The sequence below is a fragment of the Primulina eburnea genome, chromosome 1 (assembly GCF_022965805.1).
Source record: "Primulina eburnea isolate SZY01 chromosome 1, ASM2296580v1, whole genome shotgun sequence".
Taxonomy (NCBI): Eukaryota; Viridiplantae; Streptophyta; class Magnoliopsida; order Lamiales; family Gesneriaceae; genus Primulina; species Primulina eburnea.
Window position 1 is genome coordinate 51,166,656 of NC_133101.1, and position 22,364 is coordinate 51,189,019.

The 22,364-nt window shown below is 35.2% G+C and overlaps 2 protein-coding genes across 10 annotated transcripts; one reads left to right on the plus strand and one right to left on the minus strand.

The window, feature by feature from the left end:
* Positions 1-405: 405 nt before the first annotated feature.
* On the minus strand, positions 406-22,079 carry LOC140830422 (exosome complex component RRP45B-like). 9 transcript variants are annotated; one of them, XM_073193746.1, is made up of 12 exons: positions 21,836-22,079; positions 21,578-21,726; positions 6,984-7,024; positions 5,984-6,090; positions 4,954-5,163; positions 4,386-4,481; positions 4,168-4,282; positions 2,748-2,828; positions 2,447-2,635; positions 2,110-2,363; positions 1,167-1,225; positions 406-902 (listed from the first exon to the last, which is right to left on the minus strand). In XM_073193746.1, exons 4-12 carry the CDS (start codon positions 6,088-6,090, stop codon positions 685-687), a joined length of 1,329 nt encoding a protein of 442 aa, XP_073049847.1. In that variant the 5' UTR covers positions 6,984-7,024; positions 21,578-21,726; positions 21,836-22,079; the 3' UTR covers positions 406-684. The 9 variants fall into 9 exon arrangements, with proteins under 9 accessions (XP_073049847.1, XP_073049829.1, XP_073049838.1 ...); XM_073193728.1 differs by having other exon boundaries at positions 5,984-6,093; positions 21,578-22,079; XM_073193737.1 differs by lacking the exon at positions 6,984-7,024 and having other exon boundaries at positions 5,984-6,093; positions 21,578-22,079.
* LOC140807766 (uncharacterized protein At2g29880-like) lies at positions 8,899-9,922 on the plus strand. The gene is made up of 2 exons (XM_073164735.1): positions 8,899-9,225; positions 9,320-9,922. Exons 1-2 carry the CDS (start codon positions 8,899-8,901, stop codon positions 9,920-9,922), a joined length of 930 nt encoding a protein of 309 aa, XP_073020836.1.
* Positions 22,080-22,364: the final 285 nt, after the last annotated feature.

Below are 22,364 nucleotides of genomic sequence, written 5' to 3' on the forward strand. Positions count from 1 at the left end.
AAAAAGAATCCAGTGTCATGAAACATGGGAAAAATATACTCAAAATAAACTTTACGAGAGCAATTTAGAAGTAAACCATTTAAAAAATTATTAGACAAAAAAGACGATTGAAAAAACAATTTCATACATCATTTCGGCGCAATCTCTATGGTCTCTCTGTCTACACGCCAAAAACGTGCATCACACCAAATGTAATTCGAATCCAGTAGATATAATAAGCCCTCCAAAACCAAGCGCAGGTTTAAGGTCAGTAATGGGGGATCTTGCAAGTAAAAGCCTACTGAATAATTTCATATGGCGTACAAATGAACATAAGATTACCAATTCAAATCTGGCGATTCTATGGATTTAAACGTTGATTCACAGTAGGAACCAACATAGTGAGGAGGTGCAACCTTTTCAGAATTGTTTCTCAGCAAAACCAAAAATTTGAATTAAAATAATATTGACGTTTGGGTCCTAAATTTTGGTAGCAGATGCCTGTCGACGAAACTAAGGAGAGAGCCAGAACAGAGCAGCTCTGCACTGTTCCACAATTAGTTTTTTTCTCCCACAGGCTAATTTAAGAAAATATCTCAACTTTCCCAACATATAGAATTAAAAAGAAAATTTTATTGGAGAATAGAAAAGATGCTGAATAGATAAAACTTACAAGCTCTCAGAGATCTTATATTATGAAATTTTTTAACTTGAATCATGATTTGGATAGGTTTTCTTTTTCCGTCTGTGCTTCGGCTTGACTGCATCCATCAAAGTCTTTACTTTGATTGTCTGTTCTCCTGCCTCAATAGTCTGTTGCAATGATGGTGTGGAATCCATTTCAGTAGGGGTTTTATCAATCATAGTGAACTGTGTCTTCACAGATGGTAACACATCCATCTTCTCAACAGAGGTTGCTGCAGCTGCACCACACATAATGATTTACTAGAATATGCTATGCTAGTTCTAAAATCTGAACCATATGGCTTCAGCAATACAATTATCAAATAAATTACATATGTTGCTAGGAATATTTTGAAAAGACAAGAGAATCAACAGCTTGGGATATTTCTTAATTGGAGAAATATGGCTAGAATGGTGTTTAGACGCACAGACACACTCCTCAAAGGAACAGGTGCAGTTGTGCTCATGCAATATATTTATAAAAGGATAGACAACTAAAATACCTCGTGATGCGAGAGATGCTTTCAGTTCATCACCATTTATACCCTTAAAATACGGATCCCTGCAGGGGAATGATAAAACCCAGAATCAAATAGCGAAAATTCACTGAAGTTGATGTCTCAAAATCAGACAGGACAAGGAAATTTGTTTCCATAGGACCAGGATCTTGACGAAGCAAGGTGACCTAGACCAAAAATCCCAGAAGACAAGTATCAGTTAACCCCAATTTAGCAATTATAGTGAATTACACAAGGCTGCTACTTAGAACATCTGAATCCATGGTGTTGAATGATGGTTAAAGAACCTATCAAATCGTGTATTATTTCAAAGATTTTCAACAAAGTATAATCCTATCTTCTTGTCATTAATAATTGCTATTTAAAAGAAAAATAGCAATTTTGAAACAGCAGATGCCACCACAGAGAAAGTTCTGGTCTCTGAATATTCCTGGGCACTTTTGATCATTGAATTTATATCCCACAGAACTCAGTCTATTTAGCACTAGGGGAAACTTCTGATCACTGAATATTCCTGGAAAGCTTTGACCTTCTTTCACTTGTCACGTAACTTAAATTCTCCCAGCTTCCCACTCCAAATCAAAGAATGTACGGTTTTTCCCTTCACTTTCGTTTAAAATAATACTCTCTCCATCTTTGTTTTCTACAATTTTTCTTCCCAGCATGTCAAATCATCTCAAAAGTTCCCGACTTAACGTTCCCCCAATTTGCCTTTCACTTTATCGTCATCCCAAAACTCAAATCTATATTTCCAGCAATTTTCAATATTCGGAATTTGTTTCAAAATTATCAAAGAAGGGTGACACAAAAAACACAGTGAAACAAATGCACCACCTTAACTGGCACAAAACTATTGACCGACTGATTTGCATCTCAATAAAATCCAAGAAATACAAATAAGACAAGCGGAAACAGAACAAGACTCTACGAACTGGATGGACCACCAATGAAACTTTTAAATTTCGCATCACCCAACCTGGTTCCATTTTTCTTCGATGAGTGGGTTTCAATTTCCATGTCATCACTTCGATTGACCTTTCGATCCTCAATTTTCAATCTTGTCTTTTCCATTTCTATTGACAAACTACGAACTCCCGTTCTGGCACCTTTGCTAACATCTACAACTGGGTCAGGGTGTCGTTTGATTTTTCTCAATGCTCTTTCTGTATTATACGACTCAACCTGCACAAAAGAAATGATAACTTTCAAATAACAGAAAAGATCTTTGAAGATCTGTGTACACATGAATTATGCAGACCACTAACAGCTTTCTTTATTTTGTTAGTTATATCAGCAGCCTTTACAGATGCAATGCGCAAGCATTGCAAAATAACACTTTGTATGACTCCATCTCCTCCAGCTTTTTGAATAGCACATACATCACCGTTTGTATTAAGAGTAGCAGTCAATTTTCCTCCCATAACAGCTTCTTCAAAGTCTGATGGATCAATTACCTACAAACACGAGTCAGAGCATAAACAATGCATAGAGGATGCAATTGATTTCAGAAGAGACAAGAAAAAGGAAAGTCAAGGAAAAATATACTACCAGTTAATGTATTCTTACCACTGTACTCTCACTACCGATAAATGCAAAGGTTATTGCTACAGGGAGGTGGTGCACAATTAATGGAAGTGGTTCCCTCACCTGTCAGAGTCAACAGTCATATTCAAGCTCAAATTTTAAATTTCAAAGGCAAGTGCAAGAAAAATATTCCTGCTAAGCAAATTAAAATCCACCAGAACCCCCTTTAAAATCAGTAGACACCGTAATAAAAACCCCTTTAAAATCAGTAGACACCGTAATAAAGCAGTGAAACATAGAACTAAAAATAAGAAACAGGCAAAAAAAGCAAAACACACTTGCTCTTCCAATCTACAATGGTCTATTAAGCCAATAAAACAGAAAGATGTGCAACTTTGAAACTCTAACCGTCAGATTGTTACTTAAATATTCTCTCCTGTTCTTCAATTCCATAGAAAAGAAAGAGACCAGGAACCCGAACAAAGCTGGGGGACAATAAATTATCCCAGAAACATTACCTCCAAAATCCCATGTACATGTCTCTACCCTAACATAATTCTCTTTTATGTAATATAATATACTGAAAGAAAGCAATTTTATAAATTATGGAAAAACACATGTAAAATATATATTAAAAGACCTAGAATATATATCACATGTACCAAATTTACAGCAGCAAGCAGATATCAAGTCAACAAACAACTAACTCATTTTTTTCAATCAATGATCCTAAAAATGGTTCGTGGGAGCCCATCAATGATATGTGACTCGATTACATAGTTGTCAACGACTCAATGCACACCTAGGCCATGGAGCCTGAGGCGCAAGGCAGGTCAGGCGCTTTACCGAAGCAAGGCGCACATTTTTTAGTTTAAAAAAATATATATTTAACTTAGAATAAATATATTAAATTATGAAAAAATTGAGTCACAATGTCACACAAAACAAAAAATAATTAATAAGTTCATAATAATCAGTAGCATGATTAAAATTCATAAATCATCCAAATCAAGTTCATCTTCTTCCATCGAATCATCAGAGACTCCACTTGTGTTCTTCTTGGACTTCATCATTTTTTTATCAACATTAACTTTTTCTTCTTCATCAAAAAAATGTGAACTCGGTTTTTTTCTGTTTGTTTTGGATGTAGATGCGCTCACAGAGCTCTCTTCTTCTGATTCAGGTATTGGGGCGTTGGGTGCTAGGGTTTGGGTTTAAACTTAGGCCATTTGTTTTAAACAAGTAATTAAAAAAATTCACTCGGACGTGCTTAACTTAAAAAATTCACTCGGACGTGCTTAACTTAAAAAATTCACTCGGACGTGCTTAACTTCAAAGGCTAGTCCAGGCAGTGAATCACTGCGCCTGGGACTCGCATGGGGGCGTCTCTCGCCCTTTGACAACGATGCTCGATTACAATGCAACAATATCTTTAAAAATAATTTATAAAGAATTAGCTGACCTCAGGAGAATGTATGATAACTTCTTGATCGTTATCTCCTCCCAATGTGCACTCCGGCCTTCGAAATGTCAAAAGAGCTACTAAAGCAGCAATATTGGCAGCATCAACAAGATTTCTATGGTAAAGGCGAAGGAAAACACAAATTAGACAAGGTTTTAGAGTTGCAGAAAAACAAATAATCATGCAATGGGAATTCAAAGGTACCATGTCCAACTCACCCCCCATTGTCTAGAATGTGGAGATCAATACGAATAGCCCAAACCCATTTTCCGGCAACAACACAAAGTGATTCTGTATCCACAGCTCTGCTTTCCCTATAACACGCTTTTCATGTTTCATATGTAACAATAACATTTTTTTAATGTAAACCATGATTGCATTAATAATTCAACAAATCAAGTTTTACAACATTTTGCAAGAAAAGAGGAATGAAATCCATGAAAACAAAGTTGCTATTACTGTAGGAGCTTCTATGAGCTAAGAAATGAGCAACTTGATTTGCTGTCCTCTTCCAATGCTGGATACAAGTCAATGGAAATAGAGCGCAGACTTTTCAAACAAAATCAACAGGTCAAGTTTTACAACATTTTTAAGCTACATTTCATCCACAAAATTTTAAACGGATGGCCTGAAACTCTTTATGCGCTATCACAATTTACTCCAGATTTTCAAACAACTAGATAAAAGTTCAAACTTCAAACCCAGTGTTTGATAAGCAGTCCGCATAACATTATGCACCAACACATAGCACTGATCTGTAAGTTTAAAAAAAGAGGTGGAAATTACCTCAATCCACGATCAACTATACGACCTAACTCCACCGCAAATACCCCAGGACGACCTATTTCAAATGAAGGATCTGCCATTGGAGAGAACTCGGTGTATATTGAAAGTGTTCCTTCATTAGGGCGATCCCTGTAAGGTTGAACAAGTTGGGAGGTCACAAACCCCATCACACGTGTTTGACCCAACTGCACCTCCGATGAACCATCTTCCCTGTGCACATACAAATCCTTCAAGCCCATTTACACACCCATATAGCTAAGCCATAAGTTGGAAAAAATATCATACTGAAAGGTAATATAATTTTTAGTTGTTCATTTGAATTAAAAAGATGCAACCGTTGTCAGTAACAGGTTGAAGCATAGCAGATATTGACAAAAATAATATTACATTCAATTTTTAGACCATGTGATGAGAAATTGTGCTTCGTTCTGTATACTCATATGGTAAAGTGTTCATCAGTTTCATTTAAAAAATAGACAAAACTACCATCATGATCTTCCAACTTCCACCTGCATAAGCACTTAAATTTTATACAAATTGAAAGCGGCCATATGATCGACAGCAAATCAGCAATCATCATACGGAAGCCATAAGGATACGTGCAAAAGAACTCATTTTCAAGACACTCTTTCATTCCATAGAAATAAAAATTCGAGACTCGAGCACCAATGAAAATCAAAACGGCAACAGAAAGGACTTTATTGGGAAAATGTTTAGGCCTAGCATGTACCTTAGAGTTTTAAGAGCTAAGCACATCAAACCAAAGGTTCAGGAAACTTCACAAGGGACAGACTTTCAAGAAGTCAATTGCATCGCAGAATACATTTTGATGCGGACAATCAGTCCATAAAGTATAATCATTTTGATTCAATAAAGAAGCTGTATTTTCTTTAATAATTTATAACCGAACCCATATCACCATTAATTTAATGTCCCAGAAATCATTAAAAACATAATGATGGAAGTATAGAGTATTACGAGCACAAGTAACTAAATGAATGTTTGAGAAAATGGTGTAGTAGATCCTCACCTGCCAAACTTGATCGTCACATTCCGGTAATCAAATGGTCCACGCCCATCAATTCTAAGATCAGAAAGCAGCGCTGTTTCAATAAACTTCTTCTCATTAAGCGTCATCTGCTATGTATTGAGAAAAAAACACCAACAAGTCAGTGATAACCACAAACATAATACAAATTTATTAATTATTACACACTCGAAGAACTATAGAATTAGGAGAGAACAGACGCCAAACATGGTTAGGGTTATGCTGGGCCGAGTGTAAAAAAAAAACTTGTTCACTACTTATCAGGAAGTTGAAGTGGGAACACAAAAGTAAAGTTAGCGGAAAGATGCATGCTCGTGGGACATATTCGAGATGCTTTATAAAATTGGAGGATTTAATCAACACAAGAGAAATTAGAGAGAAAAAATCTGGAAAACGACAAATTATGATAGATATAATTATTTTATCCCAATTAGTTGAATTTTGCCTCTCGTATTATTGTAAATCTAATTAATAAACATATATAAATATAAAAAATACAATTAATCATGCGTGATTAAACGCTTTTTTAGCCATTGTAGATAATTGCCAACATAATGGTATTGTCGTTTGGCCGTCCATGTCCTTGTGCTTCCTATATATCTTGTTAAAAAAATTGAAATTAAAATACAAACAATTAAATTTTGTGATTTTTAATAAGCTTTAGATTTGCAAAATAAAAATATTGGGGGCTAAAACACAAAAAATGTAAACATTTTCGAGTCTTTATTTGTGCAGAAAATTAAGCATACAAGGAACATGAAAATTAAGCATACAAGGAACATGTCTTCTCAATACATATTCATGTCAATTAGAGTCTTGCGTCCTAGGCCGATTGTTTATAGCCCATCTGTATTAAATTTTTGACGAATTCTCGGGTTCAAGTGTAATTTGTCAAACCACCACTAAAAAAAATATAGGGTTTTAGAGTAAAACAAACAAGAACCGCAAACGAACTAAATAGAAACGATCAGAGTTAGCGTACCTCATCTTCAGGAGTCAAAAGCTTCAAAATTCAAAGAACAACTGCAAGAAGTACGAACTTTTGGTTAAAATCACTGAAAAAACGCTAGGGTTTAAGAGATGAAGCGAGAGTGCGAGAATTTTTAAATCGTAGACATGGCTCGTTAATTAAACCAAAGAAATGCCGCAATCCACGTTGCTCACCACCAGCTAGATGTTAGGTTAGTCGACCAAACGGTTTAAATTCTAAACTGTAAGTGGACTTGGTAACTGGGCTTTGATTTGAGTTATTCCAAAAACTATGAGCCCGAACAAGTAAAATCTTAGAGGGGTGTATTCAATCTAGGCAATTTAATTACTTTTGATGACTTTCATGGATTTTAGAAATCTAGAGGTATTCAACATGGATTTTTGTAGACTCTATAAAAGTTTTGGGGTATCCAAATTAGGATTTGTAGAGTTGTTAAAAGTAAAGTGGTATTCAAATTTGATTTTTGAAGACTCTATGAAAATCTACAAGTATCCAAAATTTCCATAGATTTGCCATGATTCTTATAGATTTCTTTATGTACAAAATTTAAAACACTAGGTACAACAATTAGAAATAAAAAATTCTCTTCTACTCACCCTAGAGATTTTGATAGACTTTTATCGACAAATTTTTGCACCCCATATCGGCGGCCGCTCTTCTTCCTCCTGCACAATTCAATCCTTCAAAGGTATTATTCCCTTCTTCAGTCATGATTTTTTTGTTGTTGTTGTACAAATTCAAGTTGACTTCTCAATTATTATGGTGTTTCATTTTTTCTTTTTTCCTTGCCCTCTATCAATGTCTGTTCATGACATACAGAGAAATTATTGAAGTGGTTAATGTTAAAAAATTGTTGCTCAACACTGGCCAATTCCCTTCGACCACTAGTGATTCAGGCTGGACCTGAAATGTATTGTCTTGCGCAAAAAAATTGTGAACCCTATCTCCAAATTCATTGCCAGGCATAGATGGTTGTTGCACAAAATTGTTCAGATATTGTGTGTTGGTATGCGTATGTTATAATATTGATAGATTAGAATTGGATACTGGCCACCATTTTATAGCTGTGAATAAACTGGACATAATCTTTTCTTCTAAAGTCCCATACATGTCAATCCTTGCCAACTTCTACGCCTTCATAAAACCTCATTACAAAATAACAAAATAGCACTTTAGAAACTAGATGCAGTGTATAAGAAAAAAAATATGCAGTAGTGAATGATGAATGTTGAAATTTTAACTGAGGGGTGACAACCATTTAATACAGGACATAATGATAGTTGGCAAAATATCAGCTCAGTGCATCATCAAGGAAAGAATAATAATCGAATTAAAAGTGGGCATCCATTAGGTGATTTGGACCTCGGTGGTCTTGAGAACAAGTAATTGAAGAGGAGAAAAGCTGCCACTAACAAGGCATAAATTCATAATGTTCTCAAATGGAAACAAAAGAACATGGCAAAATATGCACTTCCAGAAACAAAGAAAATGACAATCGTCAACAAAAAACTCACAGAATGTTAAATGACTAATAGGCAATCATTTCATTACAGTGAGGACTAAGCTCCAGAAACAACAGTGTTAAATAGTTATTCTAACATTTATCATACCATGGATCACTGAAACTCTTCAACAAATTTAAAGAGCCCCTCACTAGTACAGAAACGTTTGTAAGTATTTTATTATTATTTAAATATCATGTTTTTAGTATATGTATATTGCATAGTTTTAGGTTTGAATGAATATAATTAATATTCTGTAAGTTTTTTTTATTATTTAAATATCATGTTTTCAATATGCGTATATTGCATAGTTTTAGGTTTGTTATGGATTATAGAATGTTAATAAAAAATTTTGTGAGTTGTTCTTGATATTTTATCTTATGCATATTCAAGTAATACTATCAATGGGAGATTCACGAGAAAAATATAATGTGTGGACGATTGAAGAGAGCAATGAATTGCTAAAAATTATGGTTGATGCTGCCATGAGAGGATGGCGTGATAAGAATGGAGTATTTAGCAAAAAAACTGTAGAAAAGAAAATACTTCCCGCTCTGAACGACAAGATTGGGTGTGCAAAAACTATTACACAATATCAAAGTCGTCTAAAGTGGTTCAAAGGAAGATACAGCAGTTATTGTAAGCTTATGCGTCATAACTCTGGTTTTGGATGGGATCCTGAGACAAAGAAATTCACGGCTAATGACGAAGTATGGGAAGATTATTTTAAGGTGAGAGTCTTCGAGTTTAAAAAAATAAAATTTATATTTACAATTAGATTTATAACTAGCTTAACACTTGATGTTATTTTTTGCTCTTTACCAGTCTCACCCTAAACATGAACACTATCGGACAGACACTTTTGAGGATTATGAAGACCTGAGAATTGTGGTTGGGACTGGAACTGCTACAGGAAAACACTCAATTGGAGTAGGAGATGACACTGATGCAAGAAAATTTGAGATAGAAGAAAATAGGGGAACTAGTTTAATAGACGATTATGTGTTTGATCACAACATTGGTGAATATTTCGTGCAAAGCGACGGACAAGAATCTTCGTATCAACCTCCATTTTTCGAGGACTCTATTTCATCATTACCCTCTCAGCCCATAAGTTCAGAGGTTCCAGCAACAACTAGGAAACGGGATAGGACCGAGTTTGAAGCAAAATCAAACACATTCAAAAGTATTGACCCAAATGCTATGCATGAGTTCTCCCATAGTCTTGAGAAGGTGGTTTCTAAGATAGAATCAATAGGGAATGCAGGTGACACTTGTTGGGATGCTATCAAGGAGGTCCCAAATTTGGATAATCGTACTCGATATAAGGTGCTTGATTTACTCAATACCAGATCAAAAAAGATGGATTTCTTGAAAATGACCATTGAAGAGCGTTCGGGATGGATAGATTATAAATTGAATGGCTGAGTATGTTTTGAAATACAATTCTTAAATAGTTACCTTATGTTAAAAATTCTATTCGCATTGTTTCGAATTGTTTTTCTAATTATTGATCTAGTAGAAAACTCTTGCATTTTGGATGATTTATATAAGTTTTTTGTTTTTTCTTGAACATATCTTGTTTGATACATGGAATGGTTTTTAATAAATTTATAGAGTTTCTTTTATTTTAATTATCTGTTTGATATCAGGTAGTTTATTTAAATGTCAAATATCAACGTCGATGAAGTAGAAGAACAAATGGAAGAAGATGAATTTGAAGAAGAATTACACGAAACTATAAGGTTTTTGTTAGTTGAAGTTCGTGGGAGCCTCTATACTTTAACTAAGAATATAGCTAACATGAATTGTGAACATTTCCATCGTCCTTTAAATAGACGACCAATAACTTCAAGGGGATACGATTATATTCATAAAATATTGAAAGAAGATCCAACAAACTTTCGAGAGATTTATAGAATGTACCCCGATGTATTTTTAAAATTGTGCAACATCCTTAGAGAGAAAACACATTTACAAGATACAAGACACATTTGTATTGAAGAAATGCTTGCCGTATTTTTACTCGTTGTTGGTCATAATACCCGATATTGCTTAATTCGTAAAACCTTTGAACGATCACACTACAATACAAGCCAAAACTTCAACAAGGTGTTGAAAGCATTAAATAGCATTGCAGCAGATATGATGGTCAAACCTGGATCTGCAGTGCCCGAAAAAATAAGAGAGAGTACAAGATTTTATCCTTATTTCAAAGTAAGTAATGAAATTCTTTTTGTTGTCTTTGTTATTGATGTTGTTGTAATTATTATTATTATTATTATATTGTTGTTATAGGATTGCATTGGAGCTATTGATGGCACTCATATTCCTGCCACGGTGTTTGGGCGTGATACTAATAGTTATCGTAATCGTCATGGGACGATTTCTCAAAATGTTTTAGCAGCATGTAACTTTGATTTAGAATTCATATATGTGCTCAGTGGATGGGAGGGATCTGCACATGATTCAAACGTATTGACAGATGCTTTATCAAGAAATAACGGGCTTAAAGTGACACAAGGTTATTTTTTAATGCTACTAGCTTATTTAATTTTTTATTTTTATTTTTTAGGATTATATATTCTATACATTAGTTACTTGATCCTACAAAATATGGTTTGATAGGTAAATTCTTTTTAGTGGACGGTGGATATCCAAATCGACGTCAATTCTTGGCTCCTTTTCGTGGTGTGCGTTATCATCTCCAAGATTTCACTGGCCAAGGTCGCCACCCTGAAGATGCAAAAGAGTTGTTCAATCTCCGTCACGCTTCTTTGAGGAACGTAATTGAAAGGTTATTTGGTATATTTAAATCGCGGTTCAAATTATTCAAAACTGCTCCTCCGTTTAAATATACGACACAGACAGAGATTGTATTGGCTTGTGCTGGATTACACAATTTTCTTCGCAAGGAGTGTCGTTCTGATGAATTTCCAGTTGAAACCGAGATTGAAGTTCCACCATCTTCATCAGAACAAGTTTACGAAGTTGACAACTTTGGTGAATTATTCGATACACAAGAACAACAACGGACAAATGCTAATGCATGGAGAGATGCCATAGCAAATCAAATGTGGAGCGATGTAGATCATATTGTCAATATAAGTTAGATTTTATTTCATAAACTACTGTTTAAATTTTATCAAATTGTCATACTATTTTGATTTTTTAATCTAATATTCACAAAAAGAAATTGTTATTTTTTTGATTAATTAATAATTTATGTTGAATTGGTTAGGATCGAGAAGTTCAATTTTGAGTTCTAAATTGACTAGTGATTCATTATTTGTTAATTGAAAAAGTTAACAGAAGTCTACAAAAGTCTTGCAAAAAGTCTACAGGAATCTATGGAATTCTGTTTAGAAATCTGTGAGATTCTACAAATGTCTGTCAAATCCACAAAAATCTCTTATTAAAAAAAGTCATTAAAAGTCGTTAAATCTCTAGGTTGAATACACCCATGTTAATTGGGCCGACTACATATATTATTTTGTCATTTATTATTGGGGAAATTGCTCATAAATCCCTAAACCCAAACTTAACTTGTCCCTAGTTCCCTAGCCATCAAAAACTCTCTTTTAACTCCCTAAACCTATAAAATTGACAAAACTACCCTTATTCTCTATTTTCTTTTAATTGATCCTCCGCGCTTCAAAATTGGTATCAGAGCATGATTAATTTATTTCAAACACGAAAATTTTATTATTACTAGTAACTAAATGTATGAGAAGGAGAATTTCGAAAAAATTATGAATCCGAACTTTAGTTCGAGGAGAATAATTTACAAGAAATATTCCAATATTTTGGAATACACACAAGTTTATCTAACTATCGTTAGATATCAGAAACAGGCCGAAAAGACCAGATCTTCAATGATCTGTTAAATATGCCAGGGACTACCATCCAATTCGAAATTGAACTTATTTCCCTGGAAATAAATCAATTAGAACAAGAATTACAGCGAAGTATATGCTTCACTGAACTCAGAACAAAAGGTATGCGTTTACAAGGTTTAAAGAACCGTAAAAACATACTTCAAAATCTACTCAGAAGAAATTCTTCAGAGAACAATGGATCTGTATAGACAGAAGATCTACGAAGGGAAGCAACAGCACCCTCAGGTAAAAATTTATGATTCAGAATAATAAATTTCTGGAGATAGTACCAGACTCCTCTAAGCTCTCTCTGGATCTTAGAGAAATACAGAAAACGGTACAAAATTATGGCAATATGCTATATTATGTACCTCAAAGGATTGAAAAGGTCCTAGAAAAACAAGAAGAAATTCTTGAAATCTTAAAGGATATTCAAACAAGAATACAGAAACTAGAACAACAACCAAGTTCTAGTAGAAGAACTTCAGGAGGCTGGTTACCACCATCCTTTGGTACCGAACCTTTGTTACATCAACAAGGGAAGGCCAGAGTGGTGTCAAAACCTTTAACTGAAGAAGAAAAGATGATCAATTTAATCAAGTCTGTCTCAGAAAAGAAATTGATCTGATGACAACTTTAGAAAGGATTGGTTTGGAGGATCTACAAGAGCTTGCGGAATCTTTCGCAAATCTCAAAGTAGTAGATCTAAAGATGAATACAGCAGTAGGTGAAACACCACCTGCAATAACCTGGTCATCTTCTCAGGAACCACCAAGGGAAAGTATGGGATCTCATAATGTAAATATGAGAGAATCTCAGACTGATTTTCATACCGGTGGAGGATCACACCCAGCGGGAACAAGGGCAAGGAAAACTCAAATTCCTTTGCACCAAACACCCTACGGGAAAACTGTTTTAGATCCTATACATCCTTACGGGGTTATGCTTAACCTTGATGTATTGGACTTCAAAAACAGAGAAGATCTCATAGACGAAAGGACATCTGCTATGAGAATTGCAGCAGGAACACTTGATCTCAACAAAGAAGGATTCATTAAACTTTTGGAAATGAGTCTTATGGGATCAGTAAAAATTGCTTGGGACATGACTTCAGCAGACATGAAAGAGTCAGTCCTAGTTGGGGAATCTCTTAGTGAGATCGCTGGAAAGATGGCTACCCTATTCAAAGCACACTTTATAGGGGTAGACTATTTCAACAGTCAAGATACAGAAAAGAAGAAAAAATATACTCAAGCTCTGTATAGTCTTGAATTACATGATATATGTTTGGTAGATGAATACATTATGTTATTCACCAAATATAGATGGAATTCAGGAGTCGAAGAAGATATAGCTATGCAGCTTTTCTTCGCAAAAATGCCAAGCCCTTGGAGAGAAATGCTCATAAGGGAATACGTACCTGGTAATCCAGATACATTGGCAAGAAGAGCCTCTTTCCTTAAAGGGAAATTAGCAGAATGGTGTCACATGGCAGCATTACAAAAGAATTACAAACGACTAAGGGGTATCAACAAAAGAACTCCTTTGTGTTGTAAGGAAAATGATCTTCCAACAATTATTGGAAGTAAACCACAGAAGCATAAAAGGAAAAGTTTTAGGACTCATCCTTATGCACAAAGTGGAAGAAGTTCTTGGAAACCAAGAACCGTATGGTCTAGACAGAAAGCCAGATCTTATAAATCTGGACAAAGAAGCGGACCATCAAGAAGTAGGATATCATCCCAAGCATCGAGCTCATCTCGAAGCACGGGAAGAACACCTACAAAGAAAACTTTCAGAAGAGCTCATACTAGAGCCAATGAAAGTTTCAAGGATTGTAATTGCTGGACATGTGGAGCAAGAGGTCATATCTCGACCAATTGTCCAGAGAATGAGAAAAGAGGTATTAAACGTTTTAATCCTACTCCGGATATTGAAGAAGCAGTTTATTACCAAGATCTTATTCAAGTATACCGATTTGAGGATATCGCCTCAGATGAAAGTATATATGAAGAAGAAGTCGTCTTAAGTCAAGAAGAATCTGATGGAACAGAATCGGAATCTGACTGAAGACGAGGTGTTTCGACACGAAACACATGAAGATTTGTCTGGGTTTTTTAGCCAGACAACAATATCTCATAACATGGTTCAAAGAATCATGAGAGAAAATCCGAGTTTACAGAGATACCAAGGTTTCTCTGCAGGACAGGTAGAAAAGTTCTTAGGAAGTCTTGGCCTAAGAAACAGAAAGCATCATCTAATCTATAAAGTTTCTAGAAGGGAAATGGCAATCCCAATGGAACTTACAGGAAATAGAATGGAGATGCAGTTAATTCCTTCCGAAGAAATAAAGGAGGAATTACAAAAACTCAAGATAGAAGTAGCAAGGACTATGTCCTGGATTCACATAGGAGCAATCCAGATTATGATAAAGGCTACTTTCAAAGAAGGGATAGATTCACCAATTGATATCGCCATATGCGATAAAAGAATGGGGAATCTACAAGATTCAGTACTGGGAACAATCTCAGGAAACCTCTGTGCAGGAAAAATTGTAGGAGTAATCTATCCAAGGATAGCCTACAACCTGGCAGATCGAGATTTCAGCCGAGCCTTGACATTACATCAGAATTTTAAGGAAAAAAGGTTGATGAAAGAAGGCAATAGACCATATTCTATTACCTATCAGATTTCATATGCTCTATCTAATACACATCATTCTGAGTTGTTTATTAGAAACGAATTTATTGAAATCCCTGAGATATTTGGAAAAGTTGCGCAGGCAATTTATCCAGAAAGAATTGAGTTTCCTTTAATACAGGGAACAGATATCCAGATCCAAGACAAACCGATTCTACAAAGGAATCAAAGTCTTAGATTAGAACCAAGAAGACTATCTTTTCAAGGAGATAGAATTACAAGTTACAGATGGGATAAAAAGCCTGTCATAGAAACCCAACAGGAGCTGAAAAGTTTTTCTACAATAGGAAAGCTCAGATGCCCAGAAGGTTGGAAGGAAGTAGAAATAGTATTTGATATTACAAAACAAAGGAATCAATTTCCTTGTAATTCAATATACCATTTGGAACAACCAATGATAGGAACTTACCAAGGACTGATTAATATCGGAGAATTGGAGGTTCATATTCAAGGAATCCCAGGAAAAGAATCAGAACGATTGATTCTTGGGCTAGAGTTTCTCGAGGAACATAAACCTTGGAAACGTCTAGAGTATGGAATGGAGTTTATGGCAGAAGATAAAATGTGGAAAATCCAATGACCACAAGTCCATTCTCCATATACATTCCAGTAGGAATGTTGTATGAACAATATAAGGCAGAATACTTTGCTGCATATATTGATTCAGGTGCTGGAATATGTACAGCAAAACGAGGAGTTTTTCCAAATAATTTGGAAGAAGAGTTACCCAAGATTGCTGGACGAGATTTTTCCAGAAGAATCTTAATCTTATGTAAAGGGATTAAGATGACTGAAATCATGATTGGCGGTGCTGGACAAACACCTTGGTACAAGGTAAAGACACCACCAATTTATTTTCATGATACAGGAGCTGACATATTGTTAGGAAATAATTTCCTACAAATGTTCAAATCCTATACACAGGAAAATGAGACTAGAAGATTAGTATTCACAACACCATGTGCTCACAAAATCATAGTCCAGAGACTTCGGGAGGCATTTTACAGAAAATTGCCAATCCAGTTTCGTAGCAAGCGTGGTGATTCAGGAAAACTTCTGAACCCAAAAATGAAGGATTCAAGACGGTTTGGAGAAACAATGCTCCAGTTAAGAGCAGATAAGGAACTCCAACCAGAAGATATAGAATGCCTTAAGATAACTCTACACACAAAAGAAGTAGAGTTTGAATCTAAGGTATCACTGGAAGATGTTAAGAAGAGGATCAAAGAAAATTATAACGAAGATCCCTTGGCATGGTGGGACAGAAATCAACTCAGGGCTTGCCTTAAGATCAAGGAAGGCAAAGAGTATGAATTTGTCCGTTGTAAACCCATCCCAATGAACATCATTGATCAGAGGGATATGCAGATTATAATCAAGGAACATTTGGACCTTGGTTTAATCAAAGCAGGTATGTCACCATATAACAGTCCAGGTTTTTTGGTAAGAAACCATGGTGAAATTAAACGAGGAAAACCCAGATTGGTTATTAATTATCAAGAAATTAATAAGATTCTGGAGTTTGATGGGTATTTTATACCTAGTAGAGAACACTTGATTAGTTGCATTCGCAATGCCAAGATATTCTCTAAATTTGATTGCAAGTCTGGATTCTATCAGATTCGGATGCAAGAAGAAAGCAAGAAATTCACAGCTTTCTCCACACCTCAAGGACATTATATTTGGGAAGTATTACCAATGGGATCGGCTAACTCACCCCAAATATTTCAAAGAAAGATGGATAATCTTTTCAAAGATTATTTCAAGTTTATGTTTGTTTACATCGACGATGTTTTAATAGCATCCAAAGATATGAATGAACATGTTAAACATTTGGAGATTTTCTCTAATGTTTGCAAGAAAGAAGGACTGGTTTTATCTGAAAAGAAAGCAGTCATTGCTACAAGAAAGATTGAATTCCTCGGAATTGAAATCGATGAGTCAGGAATAATTCTGCAAGAGCACATAGTAGAAAAAGTGCAGAATTTTCCAGAAAATCTCAAAGACAAGAAGCAACTTCAAAGTTTTTTAGGGGTTGTTAATTTTGCTGAGATGTTTATTAAAAACCTGGCAAAACACAGGAAGGTGTTCAGTCCATTATTGAAAAAGGATGCTAGATTTATATGGACAGACGAACACACAAAAGGACTTATCCATTTAAAGAAGGTTTGCAAAAATCTTCCAAAGATGGCTATTCCTCAAGACGAGGATGATCTGGTATTATATACCGATGCCAGTGATCATTGGTGGGCTGCAGTATTAACAAAGCTCACACCAGATGGAGAACAACCATGCAGATATTGTAGTGGGTTATTCTCAGATGCAGAAGCCATAAGATGGCATATCAACGAAAAGGAATTTTATGCAGTAAAGAGGGCTTTTGAAAAATGGCCATTATTTTTACTTGCAAAGAAATTCACTTTGAAAGTTGATAACACTCAAGTTAAAGCCTTTTTGAGGAATAGAATTGAGTCTAAACCGGAGAAAGCTAGATTATTACGATGGCAAGCTTTATGTCAAAATTATATTTTTGATATTATAATAATAAAATCTCATGAAAATATTCTTGCAGATTTTTTAACAAGAGATGGACAGCATTGACATTGATGCTATTATCAAGATGCAGAGGCATTTGAGGGAACACCTTGAAATGCTTCAAACCGAGTTCAACAAGTTAGCTGTTAACGCAGAATTTGCGGGAAGGCTACAACAAGCTGATAAGAGAATTGTCTCTGATCGAATTACATGATGTTTACAGGCATATACTCAGTTATGGTCTGTAACGCAAAGGCCTATCCTCCAGGGCATTGAGAGACCACTGGTTTCTCAAATGGAGAGTTTTCGAGTACAGGACTCTATACCTGTAGCGGGGGATTCAAATACCCCTTGCACAAGTGTTAAGTCGGGATCATCATCAGATGAGTCGGCCAAAACAAAAATTGAGACTCCTGATCCTTATCTTGAGTCTTCAAGTCAACCCTTCACCTCGGGGATTGAAGAGGGAGAGATTAACCTTAGGCCTCGTATTGACAAAGGCAAAACTAAGGTTGATACTAATGAAAGTATAATTTCTCCATTTCAGGTTTATCAGCAGAATTGGGAGAAATTAAAAACACGAATTGGCATTAACCCAGCTACAAGCAGGGTTGACGTTTCAGGAAAATATCCAAGGGTATGGATGAAACAAAATTCATATCCAAAGGAAGTTAAAGCATGGTATGAATTTGGGGCTCTTGCCTCAGTTTATACTACATCACCCAGCTTTCCAGAAATTTCAGGTCTACCAAAATGGATCCAGGAAGCTGTTCACGAGACTTGGGCAAACAATGATTATTTGTCCAGGGGAGATGTTCTGGAGCTATACTTCTTTAGTACAGCACCAGAACCACAGGAAAAGGTTCTCACGAAGCCTTCCATTTCATCAAGCTAAGGAGGCCAGATTTGAATGTCCAGAAATTTATCAAGGACCCTCCGACAGAAGAAACACCCCTGGTGTCTTCAATAACTAAAGATGACATTTCTACCAGAAGAGCTTGGGGTATTTGGGTCTGTCTCACTGAGATGGACAAAGTCAAGTTTCCGTTCAAATTCTACAATCATTCAGTGAACGGATCATTCCTGTTAAATACCATGACAGGAAAAAAAACAAGTTTTGCAGAAGATCTATTTGAAAAGAAAAGAAATCTTTTGTGGAATAGCAAGCTGCCGGCAAGTAAAGAAACTCGTCGGAAATTCTGTAATATGGCACATGTAGGAAGATGGTCTGAAAACATCTGTCCAAAATGCCAAAACCAGAAGGAACCGGAATTTGGTAAAGGATTCAAGCCGAGATCTGATCGGAAACACTTTACCGATACCAGTACAAGTGGGGATGGACCACATTCACGATTTCCTCGAGGAAGCCGAAAGCCGAAGATTCCTCGACAAAATTAAAAGGGACATGTGATCCTCCATTACAAAAGCAGGACCACTACCATGTGAGTGGTAGAAACAAGACAACCACTAATTAGTGGTAAAGGACAAATAGACCACCAATAACAAATGGTGGATGACTCAGTAAGCATTGAATACCAATTTAAAAGGAATCCAATGAATAAAAGTAAATTAACTGGTCCCGAAAATTCATCCATAAATAAGGACAGAAAGGAAACCAGTTAACACACCAGAATCAAAACTTAAAATGTATCGTGTATATTTGAAAGTTTTGAAAAGAAGAATAACATACAAGAGGAAAGAGGCAGAAGCACTGAAATGGTTAGTAAATCATTTCAAAGAGTATAAAAAAGATGAAATTACTGCCGATATCCTGGAAACTCATCGTCAATGGTATCTAAGAGAGATAAAGGAAGATGAGAAGTTGATGTCAAGATTAATAATCTAGACAGGGACCCCTCAACCACCAAATGGTCCCCAATGCAAGCTGTAAAGGCTTATGAAGATTTGAAATCCGAAGTTCAAATCCGAAGGAGCCTTCTATAAATAAGGAAGGAAGAAGGAAGTGAAGATCATCAAATATTTTCTCCATTTCTTTCATACAAGGTTGTAATATTTTCTTTCAAGTTTTATGTGTGTTAAGAGTTCAGCTACGATAAGTAGCTAAAACAAGTTTCTCCTCCTCTACAGGAGGTTACTATGTAATAAATAAATGTTTGTGTTTGAATAAAAGAGATCTTTGCTCTTAGCCCCTATCATGTATTATTTTCAAAAAATTTGATCTTTTGCTGTACGCTCTAAGGTAGGAAACGAATTAGAGCTGTGCTAAGTATTGCTGAAGGAATCTGCTTAGTAACCATCGGTTGCGATCGTGTGGTTGGACTGTGAGGAGCAGTTCGTAAAAAACGGTGGATACAACCCGGTGGTACTCTAGTCAAAAAGGTAAAAGATTCAATTTATTTTACGGAAGCATGATGGGCCTTTTACTACAAAAAAGAAATCAATAATTTAAAATAAAGATATAAGGGCAAACTTGGAAATTTGAAGGATATGGGGAGTTGAAACAAAGTTTTAATGGGGTAGGGAGTAAAGAGGAAGTTGAGAATGGAAATAGGGAGTTTTTGACAAAATCCCCTTTATTATTTTCAATTATTATCTACCCACGCTGTGAACATGATGTTATTTTATATAATTGATGATTAAAATTATAAATATGAGCATTTAAATAATTAATTAAAAAATAAATAAAATAAATTTTATATAGATCGAACGATTAGAAAACAATAAAATCAATTTACAAAGTTTGAAAAACTTTCTTAAATACAACGTTTGTTATTGAATTTTTTAGGTTGTTATCATTATCACATATCAAAATTTTTAGACTCCTGAGATTTGTTATTCTAGATACATTGACATATATCAGATCATGAATAAAACCGAGGTTCTTCAAAAAAACCTAAACGAGACAATCATTGATTATGATTTTTGCTGATTGTAATTTCGTATTATTCAATTAAATGATGCAACAGGATCATTTCAATATTTCATCAAAATTTCATCAAAAATACCAATTTTCGCATAACCGTCATTTGGTTATCTAATTTTTCTCATCTCCTACATTAAAGATCCAATCCGAAAATTGATTCACTATAACACATTCTTCGTCTGCAGTCGTATATTTTCGTGAATCTCAAAATTGTACAACGTCTCCGTGAAAGTTTACATGTTGAATTCGAAATTATGAGAAAATTTTGTTTTATGGGTATTAGTTAGATTTACAGGCTCGTGATTTTTGAGTTTGGACATGCATTTATTTTTTTAAGTTATGGAAATGTTACCTTAGTCATTGTATGTAAATAAATTTATATTAAATATCAATTACTATTGTTTTGGCGAGTTGGAAAGTATTTGAAACACATACTTCACACCTAAATTTTCTTGCACGACATGTTTGAAGAAAGCAACAACCCAGGGCTTCATAAATCTTATCCAATTGTGTCAGGATGTCATTGATGAAATCTCCCCACAAAATATATGATTTTTTATCATGACATTTAGAAAAAATTTAAAAAAACTCATAATGATGGGTGGGAAACTTAATTTTATAATCATAAAAATTTTATTCATTGTTAAATTAATATCAAGGATCTAAGCCCACCAAACACTCCAAAATCTATAAATAAATAAAGGATCATCCTCCATATCCAAGATACACAAGATGTTTGGATCAATGTTATCGCTAGAAACTATTAGTCCGAATACTTTGAAATTTTGACTTCCATTGCTCCGATCACACAAGAAACTATTAGTTTCAAGAACTCCAATTATTATAATTGTTGTTTTAATTTCTTAGCCGTGTAAGATAATTTCTTTGATTGTCTCAGTTAAGTCAGATGCACATGTGGGCTCAAAGCTCAGAATATGCACATGCTACCGCTACAGAGAAAGATGCAAGAACAACATAAACCACCCCAGAGCCAATTCCAAACCCCTTAAGGATTTTAGGATTTTATGCAAGAGATTGTAATTGAAGCAACATTAAATCATAAAAGTGTCGAATCAATTGCTATACCTCAATCAAACAAGCTGTACTTGAGAACTAGTAGATGTAATCGAGCTTAAAAATGTCAAAACTTGAAGCTGCAGTTTATCTGGAACGGAACAGTAGCTATACTCGCCAGAAAATGTTCTACTTGAAGCCGGGAAGTGACTAAGAACGAGCTGGAAGAACACAGCTGAATCAGTGTATATTCTTGGTTCGAAAAACAAGCTTCAACAAATAGAAATACTTAGAAATTAGAAGAAATCGCGAGTACAAAACATGCAGAACCGAGTCGCGACGAGGTTTTGATAGCCATTTTGAGCTCGAATCTTTGGGCTTCCAGAGCTTAGACCCAATCTCTAGGTTGAATGCTATCAAGTACGGTGGTCGTCGGGTTGTTTCTGGTGGTGTGTGAATTGTGATGGCATCAGCGCGAAATCGAAGAAGAATCGATTTGAGACCTAGGCTAAGACGGGGATTGGAATTTGGGAATTGAGCTTCCAGAGCTTAGACCAAATCTCTAGGTTGAATTTGGAAGTTGGGAATTTGGGAATTGGGCTTGTGTAATCGGAGAAGACATCGTTGACCCTCTTTAAAAAACATTTCTTTCAAAATCATTGCCTTTGATTAAAAAAAAAAATCGTTCAAACACAATGATTTCTGTAAAATCGTATTATGAGTGTTATTTTTAAACTTTTTCTTGAATGAAAAGACAATGGTTTAAACAATTGTTGTCTTATACTCTTAAAAAAACACACAATAACGATTTATAATGATTGACAAAAAAATTGTTGTAGCTATCAAAAAACACGCTCAT

Coding starts and splice junctions, on each gene's coding strand:
- LOC140807766 (XM_073164735.1), top strand. CDS start 8,899: ATGGGAGATTCACGAGAAAAATATAATGTGTGGACGATTGAAGAGAGC. Junction 9,226..9,319: donor TATGGGAAGATTATTTTAAG/GTGAGAGTCTTC, acceptor GCTCTTTACCAG/TCTCACCCTAAACATGAACA.
- LOC140830422 (XM_073193702.1), bottom strand. Junction 4,482..4,953: donor ATAGTTGATCGTGGATTGAG/GTAATTTCCACC, acceptor AGCGTGTTATAG/GGAAAGCAGAGCTGTGGATA. Junction 2,636..2,747: donor TCGGTAGTGAGAGTACAGTG/GTAAGAATACAT, acceptor TCGTGTTTGTAG/GTAATTGATCCATCAGACTT.